Source organism: Acanthochromis polyacanthus, chromosome 8 (genome assembly GCF_021347895.1).
Source record: "Acanthochromis polyacanthus isolate Apoly-LR-REF ecotype Palm Island chromosome 8, KAUST_Apoly_ChrSc, whole genome shotgun sequence".
Lineage (NCBI taxonomy): Eukaryota > Metazoa > Chordata > Actinopteri > Pomacentridae > Acanthochromis > Acanthochromis polyacanthus.
The window spans coordinates 8,359,395-8,385,646 of NC_067120.1; the positions used below are offsets into that span (position 1 = coordinate 8,359,395).

The 26,252-nt window shown below is 39.6% G+C and overlaps 3 protein-coding genes and 1 non-coding gene across 12 annotated transcripts in view; 3 read left to right on the forward strand and 1 right to left on the reverse strand.

Annotated features, from left to right (window-relative positions):
• Nucleotides 1–120: 120 nt before the first annotated feature.
• Nucleotides 121–5,411, forward strand: pdp2 (putative pyruvate dehydrogenase phosphatase isoenzyme 2). The gene is made up of 9 exons (XM_022213710.2): nt 121–214; nt 613–745; nt 840–1,055; nt 1,201–1,320; nt 1,397–1,683; nt 2,805–2,910; nt 2,993–3,229; nt 3,325–3,624; nt 4,233–5,411. Exons 2-9 carry the CDS (start codon nt 665–667, stop codon nt 4,506–4,508), a joined length of 1,623 nt encoding a protein of 540 aa, XP_022069402.1. The 5' UTR covers nt 121–214; nt 613–664; the 3' UTR covers nt 4,509–5,411.
• Nucleotides 5,412–8,940: 3,529 nt separating this feature from the next.
• LOC110964870 (B-cadherin-like) lies at nt 8,941–15,178 on the forward strand (the record flags this gene model as incomplete). Its single annotated transcript, XM_022213707.2, has 13 exons — nt 8,941–9,093; nt 9,186–9,341; nt 9,507–9,648; nt 10,872–11,044; nt 11,123–11,251; nt 11,335–11,520; nt 11,623–11,867; nt 11,953–12,095; nt 12,197–12,421; nt 12,663–12,887; nt 12,971–13,101; nt 14,514–14,657; nt 14,793–15,178. Coding segments are annotated over 13 exons (2,304 nt in total), but the record flags the coding sequence as incomplete, so codon positions are not given.
• Nucleotides 15,179–21,280: 6,102 nt separating this feature from the next.
• The window catches only part of frmd4a (FERM domain containing 4A), a 104,929-nt gene continuing 99,957 nt past the window's right edge, over nt 21,281–26,252 (reverse strand). For 7 of the 9 annotated variants that reach the window (XM_022213723.2, XM_022213724.2, XM_022213720.2 and 4 more), the window contains exons 23-24: nt 25,725–25,827; nt 21,281–24,658 (exon numbers count right to left, since the gene is read on the reverse strand). In XM_022213723.2, the coding sequence (XP_022069415.1) occupies nt 24,556–24,658; nt 25,725–25,827 (206 nt within the window). In that variant the 3' untranslated portion in view covers nt 21,281–24,555. Of the gene's footprint in view, nt 24,659–25,166; nt 25,239–25,724; nt 25,828–26,252 lie in introns of all 9 variants that reach the window. The other 2 variants (XM_051951599.1, XM_051951598.1) reach the window with 1 other exon arrangement.
• On the forward strand, nt 26,013–26,085 carry trnam-cau (transfer RNA methionine (anticodon CAU)). The gene has a single exon. It is a non-coding gene; the product is annotated as a tRNA-Met (tRNA).

Genomic DNA, 26,252 nt, shown 5'->3' on the forward strand with positions numbered 1-26,252 from the left:
ACATTTTTATACACTTTTGTTTCTTCTTCCAAATGTGATAAGCAAGAAAGGAGGAAAGCAAAAAAGGAAAAGACTACCGAGCAAGAACTACAACCACAGAGTTTATGACTACAACTGTGCGTCTGACGTATGTCACATGTCCCCATTATTGCCGTCATGTTTAGAGTTTGTGTCTGCCGACAGACGTTGATTCATTCCTGCTTTTATTAAGTTTGTAAGTATCTAATTAAGTTTTCTATCAAGTGTTATTGAAGCATGTGCCATATCTGTATGCATGTATTCAGTATAGGCTGGGTTGTAATGTTAACGTCGTTCGCTCATCAATTACCTTAATATTAGCAGGGCTAGCCTAATAAGCTAACTTTACGTGCTGTGTATTGACGAGTCAGTGGTATGTAACTGGTTTCCATCTGTAACACACAGAAATGTCATTTGTTTATGAATGCTGCTTGGTATTAGCTTAGCTCCTGTTAATTGTTGTGTTAATTTAAAGCGGCCTAAGTCATACTAGGTTGCTACGTGTTTCCGTTAGCACCTTGTTGGTTAAAGTACATATCTCATACTTGCATATGCATACTAGGATGTAATAAATTCCCATTCACTTTGGTATAGATATTACTGTGATTAAGGTGCACCACATCCAACCAGCAGCGTTGACTTAGCGATGTATGGACGTGTGTACGCCAGCATCCTTCAGAGAGCTTCAAGCTACACGTTGACACTTTATTCTGCAGCCCCAGTTCAGGTTTGTATTCTGAACTCAGACAGTTTTAATGATATATCAAACATTTGTCTTGTAATCATATTTAATGTTATAATCACTCTTCTTTTCCACTCAGTATGCCCACCTTGTAGCACTTCCCTCTTCTCAGCCCCATCCAGCCAACCAATGTCACTGCTCATCCTGGAGTCCCTTCAGATCAGACCAGTTGTGCTGGATTGGTGAGGAATCTGGAAACTGGTCTCGGAGTGGGCGACATCTCTCCACTCGTCAGGATCTAGACCTCCAGCTGAGCCGAGTCCAGATCAACAGTATTCTGAGGACCAATGAGCAGGTATTGGATGTCTGTTTCTGGAAGAGGAAGAAAACTACAATGCAAGAAGGAATAGAAATGTTGTTTGGTATAAACTGATATATCAGTTTGCACATAACAATCACAGTTGTGGATAATCCAGTGTGTATGTGTGTCTCTGTTTCAGACTGTTAGTGTGCCAGAGTTTGATGGCAGGGGACTCAGTGCTGTGAGAAAGTTTGAGAGTAACCAGCTAGCTGCTAACACTCCTAATGAGGACCGTCGCAGTGCTGCCACCTGCTTACAGGTATGCATCTCCTGCACTCTTTTATACATCAGTCTCTCCCTTCTTTAAAAGTGTAACACATTTTTCCCCTCCCCAGTCAAAGGGCATGCTCTTTGGAGTGTTTGATGGCCATGGGGGATGGGCTTGTGCTCAGGCTGTGAGTGAGCGGCTGCTGTACTACATAGCAGTTGCAATGATGCCAGAGCACAGCTTGGAGGAGCTTGAGAAAAGCATGGAGCACGGCAGACCTGTTCCTCCCATCCTGCAGTGGTATAAACATCATGCAGATTTTAATTATCGGGAATCTGCGTCCCTGTACATTGACCACCTCCGAGTTTTCTGGCAAGACTTACTGGATGGTGAAGAACACGGGGAAGGCATGAGGTAGGTACGGTTGTTGTTTATGTGTGTATTTTGTTGTGTTTTTGCTGATTCACACACAAGTACATATAAAACTATGTAAATGACAAAGCTTCTGCTGGCCTTAGCCAAAATTTTCCAGTCTGTGGAGAAATTGTAAAACTATGCGCACCTGTGTAGCAGGTGCATATGAAGTTAATAGGCAAGTCTTCAAGTGTAAGCTGTGATAATGGAACTGGGTTTGGATTTAGTGGTATAGTAAAAGTGAAGTTTTTTTTTTGTTGATAAAAGCTGCCAAAATTGGTGGGCTCATTGTCCATCCATCCATCATCTGTACACCACTTAATCGTCATTAGGGTCTCGGATGGCTGGAGCCTATGCCAGCTGACTTACAATAAAGACAGTGGACACCCTGGACAGGTCATCAGTCTATCGCAGGGCTACATATACATATACAGACGTATATCACACTCACATTCACACCTAAGGACAATTTAGAGTTACCAGTTAACCTAAACATATTTCTGGACTGTGGGAGGAAGCTGAAATACCCGGAAAAACCCACACATTCACAGGGAGAACATAGAAACTCCATGCAGAAAGATCCCGGGAAGGCCGGGACGTGAGCTGGTGATCTTCTAGCTGCAAGGCGAAAGTGCTGACCAACAAGCCACTGTGCAGCCCCCTGGGCTAAATGTGCCACCATAAAATGAAATGAAAACTTAAGTGAGTTTTTAGATGGTATTGATGTGAACAAAACTATTGCCTTAACCGTTTAGGTTACAGGAAAAGGTTAAGGTACTATGTGAAAAAATGTCTGTAATTCTCAACCTGTTAATGCAGTATTATTGTTAAGCCCAGTGAATTAAAGCTGAGATTTTAGTTTTAAATTTAAACTAGATTTCTTGAGTTCATATCTGTTGTGGTGGTGTATGGAGAAAAAATTATGAAAATTGTGTCACTGTCAAAATATTCATGGACTTCGCTGTAGAGCTACGCATAAGCATGTCCTCACAGTTGATTGGTTTTCTTTTGACTTCCCTCCATTGTTTGCTCAGTTTTATTTTTTAACTCTTCCCAAGATGGATCTTTGAAATACCTATCAAACAGCCCAAATCACAAACCTTCCAATTTTTCTGTTTTAGTCCTCGAGATGCTCTGGATTGTGCTTTCAAACGGCTCGATGCTGACATCTCCTTGGAGGCTCAAGTCCCTCTTTCCAATGACCTGATGAAAAGTACAGCCATCCAGGTAACGACACAGTGCAGGTTTTGCTTCTTCAGTGAATTTGAGGTCACACGGTGCTGATACACATGCATCGTTATGTCTCCAGGTTGCATTTGCTGGGTGCACTGCCTGTGTGGCTCACGTCGGGACAGATGGGATCTACGTGGCGAATTCTGGTGACTGCCGGGCGGTATTAGGGGTGCAGAATGAGGACGGGTCATGGAGCGCTGTACCTCTCTCCCAGGATCACAACTCCCAGAACCGGGATGAGGTGGAACGAATCAAAGCTCAGCATCCACGCTCAGAGAGAGACACAGTGATCACAGATGATAGACTGCTAGGGGTGAGTTTTTGTCACAGCAGAATTTGTAACAGGCTCAGTAAAGCCTTCAAATTAACAAAATGCATCACTGGTTCAATCTTTTATCTTTCTGTCAGGTTCTGATGCCGCTGCGTGCATTCGGTGACGTGAGATTCAAATGGAGCCACGAGTTGCAGCAGAGCATTTTGTCCAGTCTTGAATCCGGAGTGGATCTTGACTCTCTTAACTTGTATCAGTACACTCCGCCTAACTATCTAACACCACCCTACCTGGATGTGGCCCCCGAGATAACCCATCACAAGCTGAGACCTCAGGATCGATTCCTGATCCTCGGCACTGATGGACTGTGGGATGAACTGGGGAGTGAAGAGGCGGTACGACTCATTGGAGAGCACCTGAGTGGAATTCACTTACAGGTTTGTGTATAAAAGTGACATGTAGAGTGATCCCTCACCATATTGCGGTTCACTTTTGGCAGTCTCACTGTATCGCAGATTTTTACATTGCATTTGGTATCGCAGATTTTTCGCTATATCATGGGATTTTGCTGTATATAGGTTTTTTTTTTACATATTTACTATTGTGGCGAGCTGCAGTAAAGAATGGTACTAGAGAAAGGATATCTGCTTTTAATGCACTCTGCAACTGGCAGATGCTTTTATTTTGACACACAGAGTGATACTATATAAAATGTGGCAGGAAGTCATCAAATACACTACACTTCATAGTCACGGTCCTGACAACATATGTTGAGCGTGTCCATTTCACATAGACGTCTGATCGCTGCACATAGTGTTGCTCTGCGGTGTGTGGGGAGGATTGATAAAGCCTTAAAATAGATACATAATTAAAATGCTATATGGTCGCTACTTCGCGGATTTTCGTCTATTGTGGGACGTGGGATCATTGTATTGCTTTTTCATTGATTCGCAGCACACAGTGTCCATGTAAAACACTTTAATTGTGTTTTTATTCTGCAGCTTACCTTTAAAAATGTTTCCTGACTGCCGTTTCTTTACTCCAGGCTCCAGTTTCCCCATCTGAGAGGCAGCTAAAACTGGGTCAGATGCATGAACTCCTGCTAAAACGCCAGGCTCGTGCCTCCCCTGCTCTGGACACCAACGCCGCCACACACCTCATCAGACATGCTCTGGGCACTGGGGAATATGGAGAACTGTGTCAGGAGAGACTGTCTTCGATGCTCGCGTTGCCAGAGGACCTCGCTCGAATGTACAGAGACGATATCACTGCAACCGTGGTGTATCTGAACTCTGACCTGGCCAAACCTCACCACAGCTAACTGACATTTTTATTCAGTATTTTTGTAATCAAAGCTGGACGGATACACTCGTTAATGACAATCGAGCCTGTTTAGATCGTAGTCAACAACTGCTTGACAAAATCTACAGTCTGTTACGCATAGAATTTAAAGCCCTCTCTGCTGACAGTATTTTTTGTTGTGTGCGCATATGGTGTGTTATATGCTAGAAGACATGTCATGAGGAAAATAAGTAGTTAATGACATGGCTTACCATTCCCACCTCCCAGACTCATACGTGACAAAACTGAAGAACCAATTCAGTCAATGTCATTATTATTCTTCAAAATTCTACTCCAGTACTCCAATATTATGACTACCTATGGAGTAGCGCAGAATAGTTTGATAGTGTTTGAGCAGAGTTTGTAGGTTAAGTGGTGAGTTTGAGCTGCTGTGAGCCATGGTGTGGAGTTATATTAAGGCAGGAAGGGAACATTTTATTGGGAAGACTTGTAAATATGTAATTTTGATACACTGACTTTTTGGAGTTTAAAGTGAAAATGAAAGGACAGTTTTCTATGTTGCATTATATACAGGTATTATTTGAAAATAAACACTGTAGCGCAGGTCACATCGGCTGTCGCATGTATCAGGTCAAAAAACACAGGTTCTGTGAAGAAGGTCTTTGTATTCATTGTGTTCTTTTTGGTTGCTTGTCAACACTAGAAATAGTGGGAGTGAATACAGGTAGGTGATCACAGCGCACCACATGCTCACTTTTTGTCTGCATTTCTGCTTCTGTTTTTCCTTGCCTTTTTTTTTTCCTGTTTACTTGTTTGTAAGTTATAAGGTATCACAATTCTCTCTTTAATGTAATTGTGGTTCATTGTATTTAATTTGTCACTTCAGTGCAGATGTTTCACATTAAACCGATAAATTGTTTCATTGTTTTTGTATTTACTGACAAAATATTTGAATTAAAAAGTAATTAATTTCAAGAGGCAGCTAACATTTTGTGTGGAGTCCAAACCTGGGAAACGCAGTGGAACAGTGGCAGTTTTCAAAATAAACTGCTAACGTACTATTTGCCAAGTGTCATGGGAGCCGAGCCGAGTTTTGTTTTGTCAACACGTGTGCTCAGAGAAGAAGTTCATCCCTTGTGGTCTGAGTATCCTGCCAACAAATGCAAAGTATATATATAATGAATGGTATTTAAAATCTGTTTCCTGCAGATACATACTTTTTAGAATTTCAGAGATTCTGATGAATTTGTCAAACAAACCTGTCATGTTTTTGAAAAGTGAAAGTGCAAAGCGTCACCTGCATCAACACACCTGCATGATTTACTGCGCATGTAGTCACCTGTAACCGCTTTGTTTTTCACGTAAACCGTCTCTGATAAAATCAAACAGTGACTCAGCATCAGTGGGAGCAAGTCTTCAAACTGCCAGCACGTTGGACTTGAATAGGAGGAACTACAACGCTAACTGAACGACTCCCAAGGCAAGACATGCTCCATAAGGAGGGGCAGTAAATGTCTGAAACTTGGCAGTACACCCCTGAAACAAAGCACCAGCTCAGAGTCAGGTCACTGTCGGTGGAGGACGGATCTGTAGAGTTTCATATTTGAGGAGATGATGTGGAACAGCAGCACTTTGAAGGTGCTTTTCTTGCTCCAAGTCCAGGTCAGTGTTTTACTATCCAGTCTTTTTGTTGTTTTTTCGGGTTCACACTGTTCTTTTGTCTAGGCCACCTTAACTACAGTTTATATTGTTTACAATTTTTTTAAAGGTCTCTCCTTTGTATTCATGACTTTAATCAGTTTTCATATCTGTATCCAAGAGGATACACTCAAAGTTCAGCATTATGTTCTTTTATTACCTGAATATGAAATATTTCCACCTTTCTACCCACAAAAAGTGGCTGGTTTATTGTAATACTTTTTCTAATATCTATTGCAGTGTCTACTGAAATGCCAGAATAGGCTGATTTTAAAATATTTTCTGCTTCTCAGTGGTTGGAATCTCTAGCCGCTGCAGGGATCCAACTACAATGTTCAAACAACAGCCCAAATAATGAAGCGCCAAAAAGGAACAATCTTGAGGTAAATTTAGAAAATTACTTTTGCTTTATTGAATACAGATAAATGGGTCAATATATAATTGAAGGGCTTTTGAAGTCCATGGGATATATCTTGCATACATTTTTATTAAAAATGAAGAAAAACATGTTTTTGTTTTTCATTATGATCATGTCTTTACAAATTCCATAATTATTTATGATGGAAACAGTCATTTATTAAAAAGTAACCAATCAAATTAAGCAACAACCACCTTCTACTTAGCTAAACAATAATAAAACTAGCTTATTCTTTCTTCTTTTTATTGAGATAATATGACAGATATTTCTTTTTTGGCAATATATTAAATTTTCAATGGAAAATAAAAAACTGTCTGAGAAATTACTTTCAACTAAGTTACCCATTACAAAAACACCTCTGAAGGAAGTGTGTTAATTTCAGATCACATGACCTGCTCCACATGATGTCATTTCCTCCTGAAGAAAAGAGTGAAAAGACTCCAAGGCTTTCTGAATTATTTAATATAAAATAGTGTGCGAGTCAAATGTGGATTAATCACATGTTAACAGGTTTACTACAATGTCTTTATACACACGTGGACAAAATTGTTGGTACCCCTCAGTTAAAGAAGGAAAAACCCACAATTCTCACTGAAATCACTTGAAACTCACAAAAGTAACAATAAATAAAAATTTATTGAAAATTAAATAATCAAAATCAGCCATCACTTTTGAATTGTTGATTAACATAATTATTAAAAAAAACAAACTAATAAAATAGGGCTGGACAAAAATGATGGTACCCATAACTTAATATTTTGTTGCACAACCTTTTGAGGCAATCACTGCAATTAAACGATTTCTGTATTTGTCAATGAGCGTTCTGCAGCTGTCAACAGGTATTTTGGCCCACTCCTCATGAGCAAACAGCTCCAGTTGTCTCAGGTTTGATGGGTGTCTTCTCCAAATGGCATGTTTCAGCTCCTTCCACATATGTTCAATGGGATTCAGATCTGGGCTCATAGAAGGCCACTTTAGAATAGTCCAACGCTTTTCTCTCAGCCATTCTTGGGTGTTTTTGGCTGTGTGTTTTGGATCGTTGTCCTATTGGAAGACCCATGACCTGCGACTGAGACCAAGCTTTCTGACACTAGGCAGCACATTTCTCTCCAGAATGCCTTGATAGTCTTCAGATTTCATCGTACCTTGCACACTTTCAAGACACCCTGTGCCAGATGCAGCAAAGCAGCCCCAAAACATTACTGAGCCTCCTCCATGTTTCACCGTAGGGACAGTGTTCTTTTCTTCGTATGCTTGGTTTTTGAGTCTATGAACATAGAGTTGATGTGCCTTACCAAAAAGCTCCAGTTTGGTCTCATCTGTCCAAAGGACATTCTCCCAGAAGCTTTGTGGCTTGTCAACATGCATTTTTGCAAATTCCAGTCTGGCTTTTTTATGAGTTTTTTTCAGCAGTGGTGTCCTCCTTGGTCGTCTCCCATGAAGTCCACTTTGGCTCAAACAACGACGAATGGTGCGATCTGACACTGATGTACCTTGGCCTTGGAGTTCACCTTTAATTTCTTTGGAGGTTGCTCTGGGCTCTTTGGATACAATTCCAACGATCCGTCTCTTCAATTTGTCATCAATTTTCCTCTTGCGGCCACGTCCAGGGAGGTTGGCTACTGTCCCGTGGGTCTTGAACTTCTGAATAATATGAGCCACTGTTGTCACAGGAACTTCAAGCTGTTTAGAGATGGTCTTATAGCCTTTACCTTTAAGATGTTTGTCTATAATTTTTTTTCGGATGTCCTGGGACAATTCTCTCCTTCGCTTTCTGTTGTCCATGTTCAGTGTGGTACACACCTTTTCACCAAACAGCAGGGTGACTACTTGTCTCCCTTTAAATAGGCAGACTGACTGATTATGAGTTTGGAAACACCTGTGATGTCAATTAAATGACACACCTGAGTTAATCATGTCACTCTGGTCAAATAGTTTTCAATCTTTTATAGAGGTACCATCATTTTTGTCCAGGCCTGTTTCATTAGTTTGTTTTTTTAAATAATTATGTTAATCAACAATTCAAAAGTGATGGCTGTTTTGGATTATTTAATTTTCAATACATTTTTATTTATTGTTACTTTTGTGAGTTTCAAGTGATTTCAGTGAGAATTGTGGGTTTTTCCTTCTTTAACTGAGGGGTACCAACAATTTTGTCCACGTGTGTAAATAACTTTCAGTTGTAATTTTACTCAATTGTATATATAATATTTTAGGTGTTAGGCAGCCATGTTGATTTTGAGGCTTGAAAACAGCAAAAATATCAACTATGATACAAAGTCCTGCAATTATATATTGACCTAAATGTTGCTTCTGACTTGACCTTATACCTTGATTCAAACAGAACACAACAGACTCCAGCGACTCCCCCATTATTCAGTTTCCACATGTGTCTGGCAGCTTGAGACGGATGAAGAGGGAGTGGGTTATTCCTGCTATTAACTTTCCAGAAAATGACAGGGGTCCGTACCCCAAATTCATGGTGAAGGTGACTACAGTAGTGTAAGCAAATTAAGTAACTTTGATTGCATTTGCATTGACTAAAGCCACTTTGATACATTTTTCATTTCTGTGATTTAGCTTAAGTCCAGTAATGATGAAAAGGTGGTCATCACCTACAAGATCAGTGGACCGGGGGCAGATCAGTCCCCTGAGGGTGTTTTTACTGTCGACCGACGATCTGGGGCGATGTATGTGACCCAGCCACTGGACAGGGAGAAAAAGGCCAGATACACGGTGAGCTAACACAAAGCATGATCTCATTTGATCTTGTTTTTTACCGTTAATTCCTTGTTTGTGTCTAGTTTAACCAAAATTTGATGAAAAATCTTATAAATTACATGGACATTTGCTGATAGTTCCAGTACTTTGTGGTACCTCTGTATGTGCTGTGTGTTACAGCTGTGGGCTCAGGCGCTGAATGAGGGACTGAAGGCTGAAGAGCCAATGGAGCTGATCATCAACATCATTGATCAGAATGACAACGCTCCAGAATTCACCGTGAATCCTCTTATTGGCAGAGTGAGCGAAAGCGCTGATGTTGGTGAGACAAAGGCTCAGTAAACTAACTTTTTATTCAGGCTTTTGATTGATTTGACAGATTGGATTTATTTGTTACTATTGTTTGAAATAATTATACTGACTGATTTCTCTATTCACCTATTTAATGTATAATTTATTAGTTTATTTTAGAATTTCTTATTTGTTGTATTTTTCACTTGTATTTCTGTCTCTGTTTTAATAATAGATATTTATTTTATTTGTAGTTATTTATTTTGCTTATTTCATCTTATTTTACTTAATTTGACCTCATTTGATGTTTTCATTGCATGCCTTATATAGGATGGTGTTTTAAAGTTATTTATTGATAACTTGACTAGGGGTGGGATTGGAGGAGTCAGTGTATAATTGATGGACTTTTGAAGTCCATGGGATATATTTGCTCACATTTTTTATTAAAAGTTTTTTAAGAAAAGTTTGTAATGTTCATTATGGTCATGCCTTCAAAAAATCCGTAATTATTTATTATGAAAACAATCACTTTTAGAAAAAAATACTGGATATCATTAAAATGTCAACTAAATAACCGTCCCAATTTAATAACAACCGCCTTCTAATGAACTAAACGATAATAAAATGAGCTCATCCAAAAATTGTTCTGATTGTGTTCTTTTTATTAAGTTGAGATAATCATGACAGATATTTCTTTTTTGGCAATATATCAAATTTTAGATGGAAAATAACAAATTGTATTTGTGCTCAACTAAGTTCCCCATTACAAAAACACCTCTAAAGGAAGTGTGCTAATTCCAGATCACATGATGCCATTTCCTCCTGAAGAAAAGACTGGCAAGACTCCAAGGCTTTCTTAGTTGTTTAATATGAAGTAGTGTGTGAGTCAAGTGTCAACAGAATTACTACAATATCTTTATAAATAACTTTCAATTTTACTCAGTTGTATATATAATATTTAGAAGAATCTTTCTCTAAAAATGCCATGTGGTGTTTGGTTATATGTTGATTTTAGGCCTGAAAACAGCAAAAATGTCAACTATGAATCCTGTCAACTATGTTGATTATATATTGTATATTGACCCAGGGGTTGTTTGTACTGTTTTATTGCATTTCTGTTTCTGTTATGTGTTAAGCAATTTGTGTTTCATTTTGTTTGTATGGCAAGTGCTATATAAATAAAATGTAACTGATTGGTACTATACGGTGAATGTCAGGTACTATTAGTCAACTTGATTGTGTTTCCTTCAACAGGGGATTCTATCATAAAGGCAACAGCAGTGGATAAGGATGATCCATACACAAACAATGCCTTAATCAGGTATAGAATAATATCTCAGATGCCGCATATTCCCAAAGATGGCATGTTTGCCATAAATCCAGTGAGTGGAATGATCAGTCTGCAGTCAGGTGGACTGGACAGAGAGGTAATCTAACTACACTACTCTTCTCTTTCGAAGATTTTTCATTTTTCACCTTCACTGTAACTCACTTCATTGTTTCAGTCTCACCCAGAGTACAGCCTGATCATACAAGCTGCTGATATGCAAGGGGAGGGTTTAACAGGCACCTGCACTGTTACCATTGTTGTAGCTGACAGCAACGATAATGCTCCAAAATTCACTGTGAAAACTGTGAGTTAAAAATGCAAAAATATTTAAATAATAATAAGAATAATCTGTATCTTAACTAAGCAGAGTTTACTGCTCTTCTCCAGATATCCACATCAGTCCCTGAGAATGAAGTTGGAATTGAGGTAGTCAGACTAAAGGTCACAGACGATGATGAGCTGGGATCTCTGAACACCAACACTAAATACTCAATCATCACAGGCAACAAAGGAGGAGAATTCAGCATCACTACAGGACCTAATAAAATGGATGGAATCATCACAACAGCAAAGGTTAGAAAACAGGTGTACATTTTTATTTACAAGTCTACTAACCACAAGTAGTTTAACTCTCAGTACTATAGATTTCTTCTCTGCCTTTCTGTGACATCCAAGGGGCTGGATTTTGAGAGCATTCCCGTCTTTACTCTGCTGGTGGTGGTGACTAATGAGGCGCCGTTTACTGGACCGGTTTCTACATCGACAGCCACGGTCACTGTTAGAGTTGTAGACGAAAACGAACCTCCTGTTTTCAGTCCCACAGAAGTGCATGTGAGCATTTCAGAAGATGTGAAAATAGATAGTTCTGTGGTTGACCTCAGAGCAAAGGACCCAGATACAGCCAGGAAACAGACTGTCAGGTGAAAAAACAAAAAAAGAAATGTTCCCATATTTAAATGCATGTACCCAATTCAGTTCTAATCGGGTTGTTTCTCTTGCTTTCAGATATAAACTCTACAATGACGCTGCCAGGTGGCTGAGTGTTGATGTTAACACAGGATCAGTCAAAGTTCAAAGCAGCATGGACAGAGAATCATACTATGTCACAGACAGCAAATACACGGTCCTCATTTTGGCTTACGATGATGGTACAGTTCTACTCTTTTTCTTACCTAATCCTGCCACAGTGTTTATTCCTCTTAACTGATTATTCTAGCTCACTAAGCTCCTTCTCCTCTCATGCTTATAGATAATAATCCAGCTACAGGCACAGGAACTCTGGTTGTAACTTTATTGGACGTGAACGACCACCTTCCTGTGATCAAGCAGAGAAAAGCCAGTCTATGCAACAGCAACCCTTCTCCTGCCCTCCTGGACATAGAGGACCTAGATGGACCAAGTTACTCGGGGCCATTTACTGTGGAGCTTCAAGGAGAACACAGAATCAACTGGACTGTCAACACCAATTCAACAAGTCAGAAAGCTCACTAACAGTACACAAACACAGGGAGAAAATGTAGAAGTGGGCATTTAAAGGAACTCTCGTTCTTCAGCCGCATGCCACTTCCTAAAAATAAGCAATGTTGGAATATTTCAACATTTTGATCACACGCTCCACAGCCTGAAAATATAATCATGTTGTGCAAGGGGAGGTTTAGCTCAACTGAAGCCAAGCACCTCTGAACGATTCATTCTGCGTCTTTTTCCCTGCACAGGTAACGTGGCAACCCTGGCCCCCAAACGAGACTTATCTCCTGGGGATTATTATGTCCTGATGCGCATTTATGATGTTGGCATGCGCTCCCAAGACAGTACACTATACGTAGAGGTGTGCCAATGCGAAGGAGCCGTGTCCTCCTGCTTCGTCCCACCTCCTGCCCCTCGGCTACTCAATCCTTCTGTCACAACCTCAGCTCTGGGAGCAGTTTTTGGTGTTTTGTGTATGTAACAAATTTGTACAAAACTAGTTTTAGTTGAACTGTTCTGTCTTTAGTCATTTATTATTCTTTAATTTTTATCCCAGTGCTGCTTCTGCTCCTCCTGCTGTTGCTGAGAAGGAGGAGGAAGATGAAAAAGGATGCTCCTCTCCTTGAAGATCTGCCCAGAGATAACATCTGCTACTACGATGAGGAGGGAGGAGGTGAAGAAGACCAGGTGGGTCATTCCATCTCAGATCTTTTAGATTTCAGAACAGTTTCCACTCAACCATCTCTGATTTGCCCAAAATATTTGCAGCATAAAATATGCGCACTGAAAAATTTCAAAGAAAAATTAAAAGTTGCCCATTGACCCACTTTCAGCATGTTGTTTTTCCACTTTGAAATTTGAGGCCATGTTTGTTTCAATATATCAGGAACTGCTAAAGATAAAAGCCTTTAATTTTCACTGTTATTTCATTTAATTTCATTGATTCCAAATCTGCCATATTGGACAAGAAGGTTAGATAATCTCAGATTATGGGTGAGTCAAAATTATAAAATCTAAACATGTCATGAGAAGTCCCATCTTTGAGCACACAATAAATATTCCCAACTAAAAAATCTTGAACACAGAACTCACTACTGATATTTTCTGAACCATATGTAATTTCATGTCAGAACAATAAAAAACAAACATGATAACACCTGACAAACCTCCTCCAAACCATGAGTTTATGCCTTCAAAGTGGGATTAAAAATTACAATGGAAATAACTATTTGTTTTGTCATTAAATATTTTATATTAAAAAAATATTCTGTGGGTTTTGTACTATTCTAACAGGAAATATCAATTGTTGAATTCTGCATTATATTCATTTTTTAAATAATTCAACAAGCCCATAATCAGAGATTATTGTATCTGCTTTTCCAATATAGATTATGGATTTGAATTTAAATGCTGATATTTTTGAGATAAAAAGCCAAAGGTAAATGATATTTTTAACAGATTTTAAAGGAGGTAATATATTCTCACATATTGCGACTTGCATGCAATGCAGTGAAAAAATGTTATGCTCGGGCTAGCAGTCTTTATCAGACATGCAGGGAAGTTGAACAAACAGACCAAAATTCTAAAGATAAGCAGACGGAAGAGATACAAGGAGAGTAGCTGAATCTACACACCATCAAGTAAGACATGAATGTTGGGTTGTGTGGGTGATCTGACTCAGGAGGAAGGCTCACTGAGGACCACTTGTGGTCAGAAGGGGAATAACCAGATATGTAATGACAGGTGATACTGTTAGTGATGCAGCAGCTCAGTGTATGATGTTGCATCACTGATGAATTTTGAAGGACTTTTGAAGAATCTTTCTGTAAAAATTCCATGTGGTGTTTGGTTATAGGCGGCCATGTTGATTTTAGGCCTGAAAACAGCAAAAATGTCAACTATGATATCTGCCAACTATGTTACAAAAATTCACTTATATATTGACACAAGCCATGACACTCACAGTACAGCTGTTGAATACACTACACTATATCTGCCAAACAAACTAGAGCTGGAACGACATTATGCTGAGGCAGTTTTGTATTTTCACACCTTGTCGTTCAGAGTGATATTTCCTGTTTCCTCTTATGTTTCTGTAGGACTATGACCTCAGCCAACTCCACAGAGGGCTTGATAACCGACCTGAAGTCTTCTGCACTGACGTGTTTCCCACTGTCCAGAGCCGCCCGGGCTACCGGCTACAAATCCAAGATAATGAAGAGATTGGAAAATTCATCGAGGATGTGAGTGATTTTCAGATTTACACACAGTCTCATACCTGCAGATTAGTGTGTTTACGAGAATATTGCCATTACATGAGTGTGCAAATCTCTATAGGGCACAATTTACTGAATGTTTCGACAATGTTTGCCCTGCAGAACCTGCACGCTGCAGACAGTGACCCCACAGCTCCTCCTTACGACTCCCTCCTGGTGTTTGACTATGAAGGTGCAGGTTCTGAGGCGGATTCTCTCAGCTCGATCAACTCCTCAGACTCAGATGAGAAGCAGGACTTTCAGAGTTTAGGTCAATGGGGACCACGTTTCAGCAGATTGGCTGACCTGTACACAGGAGGGATAGAGGAGGACGACGACTCTGAAACACTGCCAGGAAAAACAGAATGGGTCTGACATGGCCCTGCATATTAATAAATCCTCTAAGTTTGTGTCCATCTGCCCCAGATCTTTGGAGTGCTGTGTGACCTCCTTCTGCTGCCTTCTGCGGCTTGTCAAGAGTTTTCAGCACCAACTTTTGCACCAGCTTGTTGCTGGAATATAAAGTGAAAAATGACATTTACAAGCTAAATTATATCTAACAGTGTGTCCCTATAGCCTGCTGAATGCCAGTACTTTTATATATATGTTTTTTGTGGTTGTTGTGCAAGGGTATTGTTTCACATGTTTTAGGTCAGAATCTAAGGAAGCAAATAAATCTTTCATTCTATAATGAGCAGCAGTTTTGATCACATATGGAATTTGAATTTTAAATTCTACATTTTTAGAAGTTTTTAAGCCAAGATGACACTAGTTAAGTAAGTGATGGAGTATGTACTCCGTTAGAGCAGGCAGCTCTTTATATTGGTGGTGGAGCTTATTGTTGCACAGTACTAACATCAGAACACTACTGCAGCATGCATGAAGAGACTGTCTCAAAAATAAATTCTAAATAATGAAGTGATGATACTTGGTCTTGTCAGAATCACATGGTGTTTATGAAGCTACTGCATCCAAATTATGTGATTAATATCTCTGATGCTTTAATAAGCCCGGCCTACCTGTCACTGATGTGTGGTCAGGATCTCAAAGAGGTTAGCCCACTGGTATTTTCTTCAGCTTTTCTTCTCTGCAGAAGAAATAAATACATGAGTCAAAATCAGCTAAGGAGTAATAATGTGTAACAAATCATCTAGACATTCAAATTCTTTTATTTATTAATCAAAGAACATTTTATTACACTTTGATGATTGAATTAACAATAGAAACATATGAAAAGATACGTTTTTGACAAATGGCCTATCAAGTTTCCAAAATTACGCTTATTTATGTTAGGGACCGAGCCAGCGAAGCAGGCCAGCGGAGCTGGCCATTGACGGAAAAAAAAGTTCACTTTTTTCCGTCAAAAAGTAACATACATAAGCATAATTTTGGAAACTTGAAAGGCCATTTGTCAAAAATGTGCCTAGTTTACTATCTTTTCATATGTTTCTATTGTTAAGGCAATCATCAAAGTGTAATAAAATGTCCTTTGATTAATAAATAAAAGAATTTGAATGTCTAGATGATGTTACACATTATTACTGATTTTTACTCACATATAAATTCTTCTGCTGAATTTCATTCTTCTTCTGCACTCTGCTCCCATAGCAGGTAAACTACGACTGTCTAACATTTTCAGAAAGTACAATTTTAACAACAAAATTTTCAACAATGAAAATAAATCAGATACAAAACAATGCCACCTGGTGGTCATGGTCACATAATTACAGTGTCAGGGTGGGATGGCCGAGCGAAAATAAAACTTCTAACTTTAAACACATACCTGCAGAAGAAACCAATGCATATAAATTCTTCTGCTGAATTTTCTTCTTCTTCTGCACTCTGCTCCTAAACATATAAACGAGAACAATAAACACCTGAGCTGCTGCGTGAAGGGCTCCATCACTGACAACTCGCACCAAAAAAACATCCAAAAATATCTATAAAACCTCTAAAAAACGGCTAAAACAACACAATACAGCTAGACATCAAAATAATACACAATGGTAAAAAAAAATATGCACCAAAGACTACAACATAAAACGCTAAAACTATAAAGAAAACAACATCACATCACAGAAACAAATTATCCCACGACTTATCCATTGCAGCTACAGGAGAAGCTACGGAAGCCCCGGAGGAGCTACAGAAGCCCAGGAGGCACAAACAGAGCAGGGTGCAAAAACGCAATTCATATTTACAAAATCAATAAAATGCTGGCAAATAAAAACAACTCATTGAGATAAAATGCAAAAACAATTAAAATAACAGCAATAAACATGAGTTGAAAACAATAATTTATAAAATTAAGTTTAACTCCATTACATACCCAGTGATAAGCTCTTTAGTTATGGCCAATAATCTCCCTGAGTAACTTCCTCAAGTCTGAACTTTAACCATTTTCATTATCATCTAACTCAAGTGAACTTTGAGCCTCTGGATCCACTGAACGACACAAAGAAGTAACAGCAGGAATGAGAAAAACTGTTTCTCATTTCAGTTAGATGCTTTTTTCTGCAATTATGAAGGCTTTGGGATGAATCAGTTGAAGCTTTACAACATCTGGGGAAGGTGAGTAGTCACAGACCAAAATTAAATGTGAAATCTGTATTAAATGTGTGAGTATGTTTTAGAATTTGCTCACAGAATAACATATGGGTTGGACACCATTCAACATCTGTTATGTTTTCCAATGGCTTGTTCTTCTGCAACAGATGACGCAGAACATGTTTCAGGAGGGGTTGTACCATGTGTTTTTTAAGGAGACACCCCAGACCCGCCCAGTGCCCCAGGCTGCCAATGATGGGGAGCTAAACAATGCCAGGATTCATCGCTGGTTTGGGACTGTGGTTAACACTAGACTTTTAGTCTCTGGGGTAGGATTCTTGCGGTTGTCCAAACTATTGTTTCACTTTTTTTTTTTTAACCATTGAAACCCTCCACCTGCTTCATGTTCTGTGTTGTTTCCCCTCAGGTGGTTCAGGTTCTCAGTGCCTTAGCTTGCATTCTGAGCACCGTCACCCATGCATGTGTGAGCTACGGCTGCTCTATCTCCATGACGATGCCGGTGTGGTCAAGTTTATTTGTGAGTCCACGCCTGGCTCAGCTTATAGACAATGAATGTTTTGTTTTTTTTGACATGGAGACAAAGAGACAAATAATGAAACAAAGACGTTTGTGTGTTACAGTATGTGGCTGCTGGCTGTTTGGCAATAGAGGTTCAGAGAAAAGCTAATAGAGTGAAGGTAAACAGTTTGTTCAGTCATTTCTTAGGTATCTTCTTTTTTTTGTGTGCAAATGTACTAATGTTATATTTACACCCAACAGATTATCACTCTGATTGGTCTGAATGTGTTTAGTCTACTGTTTGGATTCTCTGCTCTGCTGGTCAACAGTATCAGAGCAACACATCCCGTTGATATCAACACATTCCAACAGGTAACTGCAGTCCTAGAAATATGTTTTGATCTTTATCTATGTTTGCAGAAATCCTACAAAGCTTTTCTGTTTATTTCAAGACTATTTGAAGAAAAAACACAAAAGCTATTGTACAAATGTTCTTTATTCTCTTATCCAATTCTTGTCACCAGCGTGCTGGTTCATCCGTTGCGAGGGCCAGCTCCATAGCATTCACTGTTCATTGTTTCCTGGCATCAGTCTACATACTGTTCCTGTCCTGGAGAGGCCTGCGCCGCTACAGTTCTCCCCATTGTCAGTCCTACAGCCGCGTCTCACAGGTACATACAAGTCAATGTATAGAATAGCCTGGGCCTCAGAGAGATTCTTCATCATTAATTTTGGTACTTTACTCATTCCACTTCAAATGAACACTGCTCTGAATCAGAAATACATGCTTTAACTCTGTCAGCAGACTATGAGAGATGATGATGATGAATGTTGAAACATTTTGTGGTCAGCCACTGGTTGAACATTTCCAGTGAAATAAATCAAACACTTTGAGAAAGAACAATAGTCAGCCTGGATTATGTCAGATTATTGGATTTGATGTGGCCTGGATGTGTTTCTTGACAGGATCCTAATGACACCAACGCGCCTCTACTGGAGCAAGTGGAATTTAATCTGTGAATCTCGGCAAAAATCTCCTCTGAGATTTATCTGCTTGCACACCATGTGCAAAGTACGTTACTGTTGATGGCAAGGCTCTGTTTTGTACAACCCAGATATGACAATAGTTTAGATATATGTTGAAATATCAAGTCACCTGATGCAGTACTTTGACTCAGTCTCATTTCTCTTTTGGGGTTCTCAGAAACTTGAAATTCACTGGAGAAGTACATCAGCTAATGTAAAAGCTACTAAACAAATATATTGTGGTGTATAGAGAGACCAATATGACTTAGAAAACTGTAATTTTCTGATAGAGTTTAGAAGCTCATTATAGTGATGAAAACCTGTTATTACAAACCAATGAGATCGTTACTGGGTCAATATATAATTACAGGACTTGTTGTATCATAGTTAATACAATATTTTTGCTGTTTTCAGTCCTAAGATCAACATGGCCGCCTATAACCAAACACCACATGGCATTTTTATAGAAAGATTCTTCTGAATATTATATATAAAATTGAGTAAAATTGAAATTGAACGTTATTTATAAAAATATAGTAGTAAACCTGTTGACGTTGACTCACACACTACTTTATATTAAATAACTAAGAAAGCCTTGGAGTCTTACCAGTCTTTTCTTCAGGAGGAAATGACATCATGTGGAGCAGGTCATGTGATCTGGAATGAACTCACTTCCTTGAGAGGTGTTTTTGTAATGGGTAGCTTAGTTGAACAGAGATACAATTTGTTATTTTTCATATAAAATGTGATATACTGCCAAAAAAGAAATATCTGTCATGATTATCTCAAATTAACAAGTGATTGTTGTGTTCTTTTTGATTGACTCAAAAAGAACACAATCAAAACAAATTTTAAATAAGCTAATGTTATTACCTTTTATTAGCTAATTAGAAGGTGGTTGTTATTACATTTGGACGGTTATTTAGTTGACATTTTAGTGATATCCAGCGATTATCTTATTAATAATTGATTGTTTCCATAACAAATAATTATGGAATTTGCAAAGACATGATCATAATGAACATAAAAAACATGATTTTCTTTTACTTTTAATAAAAATGCACACAAGATATATCCCATTGACTTCAAAAGTCCATCAATTATATGTTGACACTACTAAATCTATGTGAATTTAGATTTTTCTTGCTAAAAAAACATGATATTTAAGGCATGATTTGTTAAAACTGATGTTAAAGTGTTAATTTGCATTATCTCAGATGTTGTTCCGTGAGGGGCACTAGAGGGCAGCATTGCAAGTGTTTTTTTTAATGTCTATTCTGATAAGCAGATCCAGTTCTACTGTGTAAATTTGGAGGATGCATTTTTTTCTTTTTAATTTTGTTTTCCACATGTTAATGCTACCAACACAGTGGACACTACCTTGTTGAATGAGAAGACCCTGTGTGATCTGCTGACTACAGAATGCATACGGCAACCCTTGTAATCTTAAATAAACGTTTTTGCTCAGAAAGCTCGCTTGGATCTCTTCAGCTCTCTGACTGATCCTTATTCCCATTTCACTGAACTAATTGGGATTGTCAACGTCTTACTCTAAGCTTTACCTTTATCCCAGACCCAGCCTGTTGTTAATAATTGAAAACTCAAACCGGTCCTCGCAGATGTGCGGTGTACAGTATAGTACATGGAGTTCACACACAGCGAAGGGTGTGGTGTTTTAGAGAATTTCAGTGATGGAGGATTTCATTAAGAATATACAGCAAGGTCATGCACCACTCCTGCAGCAAGCGCACAGACTCACACACACTGACATACACAAACAGACTTGTATGAGTGAAAAAAATCCGAGTGCAGCTACTTTCTCACGGCATGTCTGACTAACAGCTTCCAGCTGTTGCCTGGTTGGGAGAGCTGCTATGGGAACACACCAAGTACAAAGAGTAACATAGGATTCATTCGTAAATGGACACACAACTAGAACAAACGAAAGCAGGATGATGAGGCCGGGTGTCCTCGCTGAAACTGACACTGGATTTTTTCGGTAGAAGCTTCACAAAGGATCACAACTACTGTTTGCGTGCGGGCATTTGTAGGCTGTGTACTGGTGTTCACAATAGGAGCGTACATGTTACACGCAATCTATTCTGTCAGACACTTGGATATTCTGCCAGCATTTATGCAGAGAGGGAATTTTCAGTGTGATCTGAGTTAGCAGCCAACCGTGAGACATACTGGCATTCAAAGTAAAAACGGCTTAATTGAAACCGTTTAATCTTGTGGTCTGCTGAGTAATATCTCTTATGTTTGGAGTGTATCTTCCTCTCGACTCCACAGGAAATCCTCTCGGAGGGCCAGAGTGGAGGGAAATGACTGAGGTCTGGACGTGATGACAGCAGAGTGAGTGTGAGGAAGTGGTGGCTACGTGTTGGGATTCCCTTTGATAAATCTGACTGATGCTGTGACCTTTCAACCCGACAGCCGGGAAGGATTTGATATGAGCCACTTAGGAATGACTAAAAGAAAATAATGGAAAAGAAAAAACAAGCACACCTTATCTTGAGAACATTCATCAATAATTTATTTTCTTACTCTCAAGAACCATCACGGCTTCTCATCTTGAAAATTCATCATCAATTTCCAACAACACAGTTTTGAAAAATGTAAAGTTACTATACAAATTCTTAATAGAAAAAAGAATAAATTAACTGTGGAATTCCGTTTTTTTTAAATCAATTCCACATTTTTTTTCTACAACACCTTTAATGTATTGTTACAGTTGAACAGAACTGATAAAATTGAGTTACATGCTCTATTGTCTGGTAGAGGAAGTGTTCTACTATTAAACTGTCTGTTAAAATAAGCTTCATTTTGCACATCTGGTATTGAATCTATTGGTAATGATGAAGAAATGTCTAGATCCTACGTGACAAAGCAGTAACTGGTCATTTTGTAGCACCTGAAAGGGTTGTTACAATGTCAAAAATTAAAAAAACAAAACAATACTGGTTCATATAAAATGGAACATTGTTAAAACAATGGATGTGAATGTTAAAAACCCGGCAAAACCTAACAGCGCCCCTCCGTACATACAGGAAAAGACTGATAAAATAGTTAGTTCATTTCTCTTGGAGTATTACAAAAACCTCATACATTGGTATGGAGCACAGAAAATATGTTGTTTGGAACTACAGAGGGAAAGGATGTCACACTTCTTCACAACGGGCTCAGAGATCAGAGATCATAACAAGGACAAAATAGTACTTTTTGGGGGCAAGTCAACACTATGGAGCAAAACGTGCTAATTTTACCATGAGGATGCCGTCTTTGGGGGTCTTCATTTGTCCGTGGATTTGCAGGGCATGCATGGGATTGTGTTTTTAGCACGCAAATGGTGGGCAAAGATTTTTAGAGAGAAAAGCAGGATTGAACTTTAATACACTAGATTAATGGGGTTTATAGTCGATGGTAACCAGAGATCGCTGGTTCCAATCTTGGGTAAAGACTTATTAAATTAGACCAATCGTGGATGAATAACTCTTGAAGAAGCAACCATGCAGGGAGTGGGCTAAGCTTTCTTAGTAAAATAGTGCAGAAAGTGGCAAACTACAACAACTGACAGCGGTGCATGAGGGAAACACAACACTATTTAGGACAGGGTAGATGCGTACCATTCCTCCCATGCCAAACAGAACAGTGCACATCGTATCCAGTTGGAGTGAGAGTCACAATCTGTCATAATTTGAGTAAAATTAACATCTGATTACTTCCGTTTTTGTGCAACAGTGAACCAAAGGTGAGAATTATTTTGCAGAATAAACATTAATCAAGGGAAGATGAGGAAAACTGGTTTGAGGACAGCTAAAAACAAACAGCTATCATTCCTTCCTACAAAACCAGGTGTGCTTTTCTAACCCTGTTCTGAATATTTGATTGTTGATCGGGATGTGTGAGAACATGATGCTCTCGATTTCAGAGGGTAAAAGAGTTTTTCTCTGTTGCGGCTATAGTTTCTTTTCTGCCCTTACAGTGGAGTATTATTTATTGTCCACCTGAAATCCATAAATGCTTATATACTAAAAAAACAAACTGAACTTTGATATGAGAACACACAAAACTGCAGTTCCAGCCCTCAAAGACACTGTAAAGGTTGTGCTTTCAGACCAAAGTACATTTTAATAAATCCTATTTCGCTTGATGCCAAATTAAACGTTTGCTGACTGTCTTCTGGCTTCTCGGCCTTGCTCCTACTTTAAAGAATGGCTTTAGACTGTGGGGGGACTTGAAGGCGTATGCAGCCTGAAAAAGATTCAGTACTAAATTACAGTAGAAATATAAAAGCACCAACATGTTAGGAACTGATAAAAGTAAGTTCAGTCATGCTGCTCCAGTCATGCTCAAGAGATGGACACAGAGATGAAAAGACACAGTGCTATAAAGGGACTGATAGATGATCAGCGTGGCGAGAACTCGTACGGAGCCAAGACCAAAGGAGAGGAAGAGAGCCTCAGTATCAAACTGCAAGAAGCACTAAAAGATGGCAACAGTCTTTTACCTTTAGGGGATAAAATAAAAATTGCCACCCTAATAAAAAGTTGCCATAAGTGTGACTTAATGTGGCCACAACACACCCAAATGACCCTTTACTGGCCGAAACCCGTTCATGTTCTGGCTACAGTACTGATCACAAACCACCATGTGGGAAAATAAACTGTGGTAGACAGAATTCTCTCACATAGACCAAATACATTAAATAAACGTGAATGATGAAGTCAGCGAAAAAAAGCATAGATTAATGCCAAGTCCAATAACCACAACTCCAAACTCTCCCTACGATGCGCTAATGATCCTTTACTCCAACCGTCACAAGGCAGAGAACGTGGCAAAACGCCTGCTTCAATTCACTCTGTTGATTCAAACCAGTTCATTGACTTGTACGAGGTTTGTTATTGCTATAGTCCTCATCATGATCTGAGACAGTGTCCCAGAATCCTTCCTAATAGCGTCACCATGAATTCACTCTCACACAGATGACCAACAGTCACTTTTCTGCAGTGGCACCTGCCCAGGAACTCTGGTGTGACCAGTCAATCCAGCTGCTGTCTTTGGTTGTGGATTAAACTGAGAGGTGTTGAATCTGTCATCCGAATGTTTGTTAATCTAGATTTTTTTTTTTAAATTGTCACCTTCTCTCGTTTTTTTTTTTTTTTTTATAAATACGCAGGGTGAAATAAAGAAAAAGAAAACACAACAATAATGTGAATAATGAAATGCAACACCGTTCATTTGGGACTTGAGACTTGTTTTTAAACTGGTGGCTCAAATCCAGCAGGTATCTTCTGATTGCGTGGCAGTGCACTGGAGGAAGTAATGTCGGGGAGCAAAGATGAGATGAAACAGATCCTGGAATGGCCGGTTTTGTTGAGTTTCAGCTGTACGTTTTATATTCTTCTGTGCTCTCTCTTCCCGTCGCTCGTTTCCGCTTGCCCCGCTGCTTGTGTGCTGCAGAAAGTGAGTAAAGAAAGGGCTCTGTGGTGCTATAGGGCAACAGTTCAACGGCTGAGGTGGCACTTCTCAGTCCGTCCTGTGAGATCAGCCCTTATCAGAGCCCAGTGAGCGTGTCCCTGTCCTGCTGGGCGGTGATAAACAGGGCATAATAAAGAGGTGGTGGAGATTTAAGGAGGAGGGAGGCTCATGTCCAGTCCGCTAGTCTGGTCAGGGCAGGGTTTTTGTAGGGTTTAAGGATGAGGTTGTTGGTTGTTGATGGGTAGTAGTGAGGGACAGTGGGGAGGCAGTAGGAGAGGGCAATGGGACTTTTTCTAGGCCCTACAGGAAGGTCTCAGACCAGCGTTCCAGGTTTGGCCTTGTCTTGTCCGTACCACTGCACATCTGCCAGCTCTGAGCACAGGGGGCTGCTGAGAAAACAGCTGTCACTGAAAGACCTGCAGAGGAAGACAGACCAGGATCAGACTGACAGCAGGATGACGCTGTATTTCAAGATACTGTGTAGTTCATCTGCTACTGAGCTTTCTTTGCTTGTTTAAAAATGCTCTGTTACGGTACACGGTGAAGTATTTTATTAGTAAATTCTGTAGAGAGTGAGCCACAGTGAAACATCGCAGTCAGAACACAGCAGAGCTCATGCAAAGATCACGCACAGATGCAGCCGGAGAAGGAGTACATGAAACACATACCTCCACCGACAAAGAGCAAGAAATGAGAAATAAAACTTCCCCGCCGTCACCCTCTCACAGTTGATGATAAAAAAAAGAACAGCTAGCATGTTGCATGAGTTAATAACTACATTTCAGTGAATAAAGGTCTGACTCTGGGTAAATTTGGTCGTATTGCTACATAGTAATAAATGTTTGATATTTTATTGCAAAGTCTGCTTATGCTGCTGCTGTGTTTTCCCAACACTACCCTCTAAGTTTGGACCACAGACGATACCTCTATGCATCTGAGTTGGGCTGAGGGGGAGATTGACAGACGTCCTCAGTAGGAGAGCTGTCTGCTGTGCCTCTAAACCAGGAGAGAGGACACACACATAAGGAAAGGAGGGTTAGTATAGACAGAGAGACGGACAAGAGAGGAACGACAAATATTAAGTAATAAGAAATTTTCCCATGAGGAAAAGGTAATCGGAGAGAGTGAGAGATGACAGTAAAAAGAGTGACAAAAAAGGAACAAAAATGTGACGAGTGAAACATCAAAAACAGCAAAAGTAAGATGAAAAGTCAAAAGGATAGATGCAATTTGATTGACGAATAAAAACCCCAAATCACATAAACTCACCTTTAGGATAAGTTTAATGGTGAAAAATAAGGTTAGCTGACAACGGCAAAAAAGACAGTCAAAGCTTGTGAGTGTGTTAAGAGTGAGGTTTGGACAAAGATGGCAGAAAAACAAGCCAAGTAGCCAAGATGCAGTCTGTCCCACATTCACATCTGACTTCAAACATCTTGGCGCCGTGTTCAACCGACGTATGTGTGTTGGTGGGCCTCTTACCCGCTCTGCCAGTTGAGGATGTGCTGTGGGCTACAGGGGGGTGTGGGTGTGGCTGCGTGTTCACTGGAGGGCGTCATACTCCTCTGGCTGTGAGGGGATGCAGCTAAAGGGAAAACTGACAGTTAGCGAGGCAACACAAATAACAGAGGCTGCAGTGAGGTGAGCGGCAAAGGAATTCCAGCTATGCTTCACGTGTGGGGTGGGGGTTGTGGACTCGGTGTCACAAACGTTTGCCCTGGGGGTTGTGTCACAGGGGAAAAAAAAGTCGCAGCAGGGTGACAGAAACAGGCCTCGTTGGCGCAGTAGGCAGCGCATCAGTCTCATAATCTGAAGGTCGTGAGTTCGAGCCTCACACGGGGCATGTGTTTTCCTATTTAACACTTAAACTGTCTTACAAAATGTGTATTTCAATCTATTACGAGTAGTCAAGCACACATTAAACCTGTAGATAGTTCTCTGGTACATACAGTTTTGACAAACTAACAAATGCGTGCGCTGTGAAAAGGTTTGATTTGACTGGAATTAAGT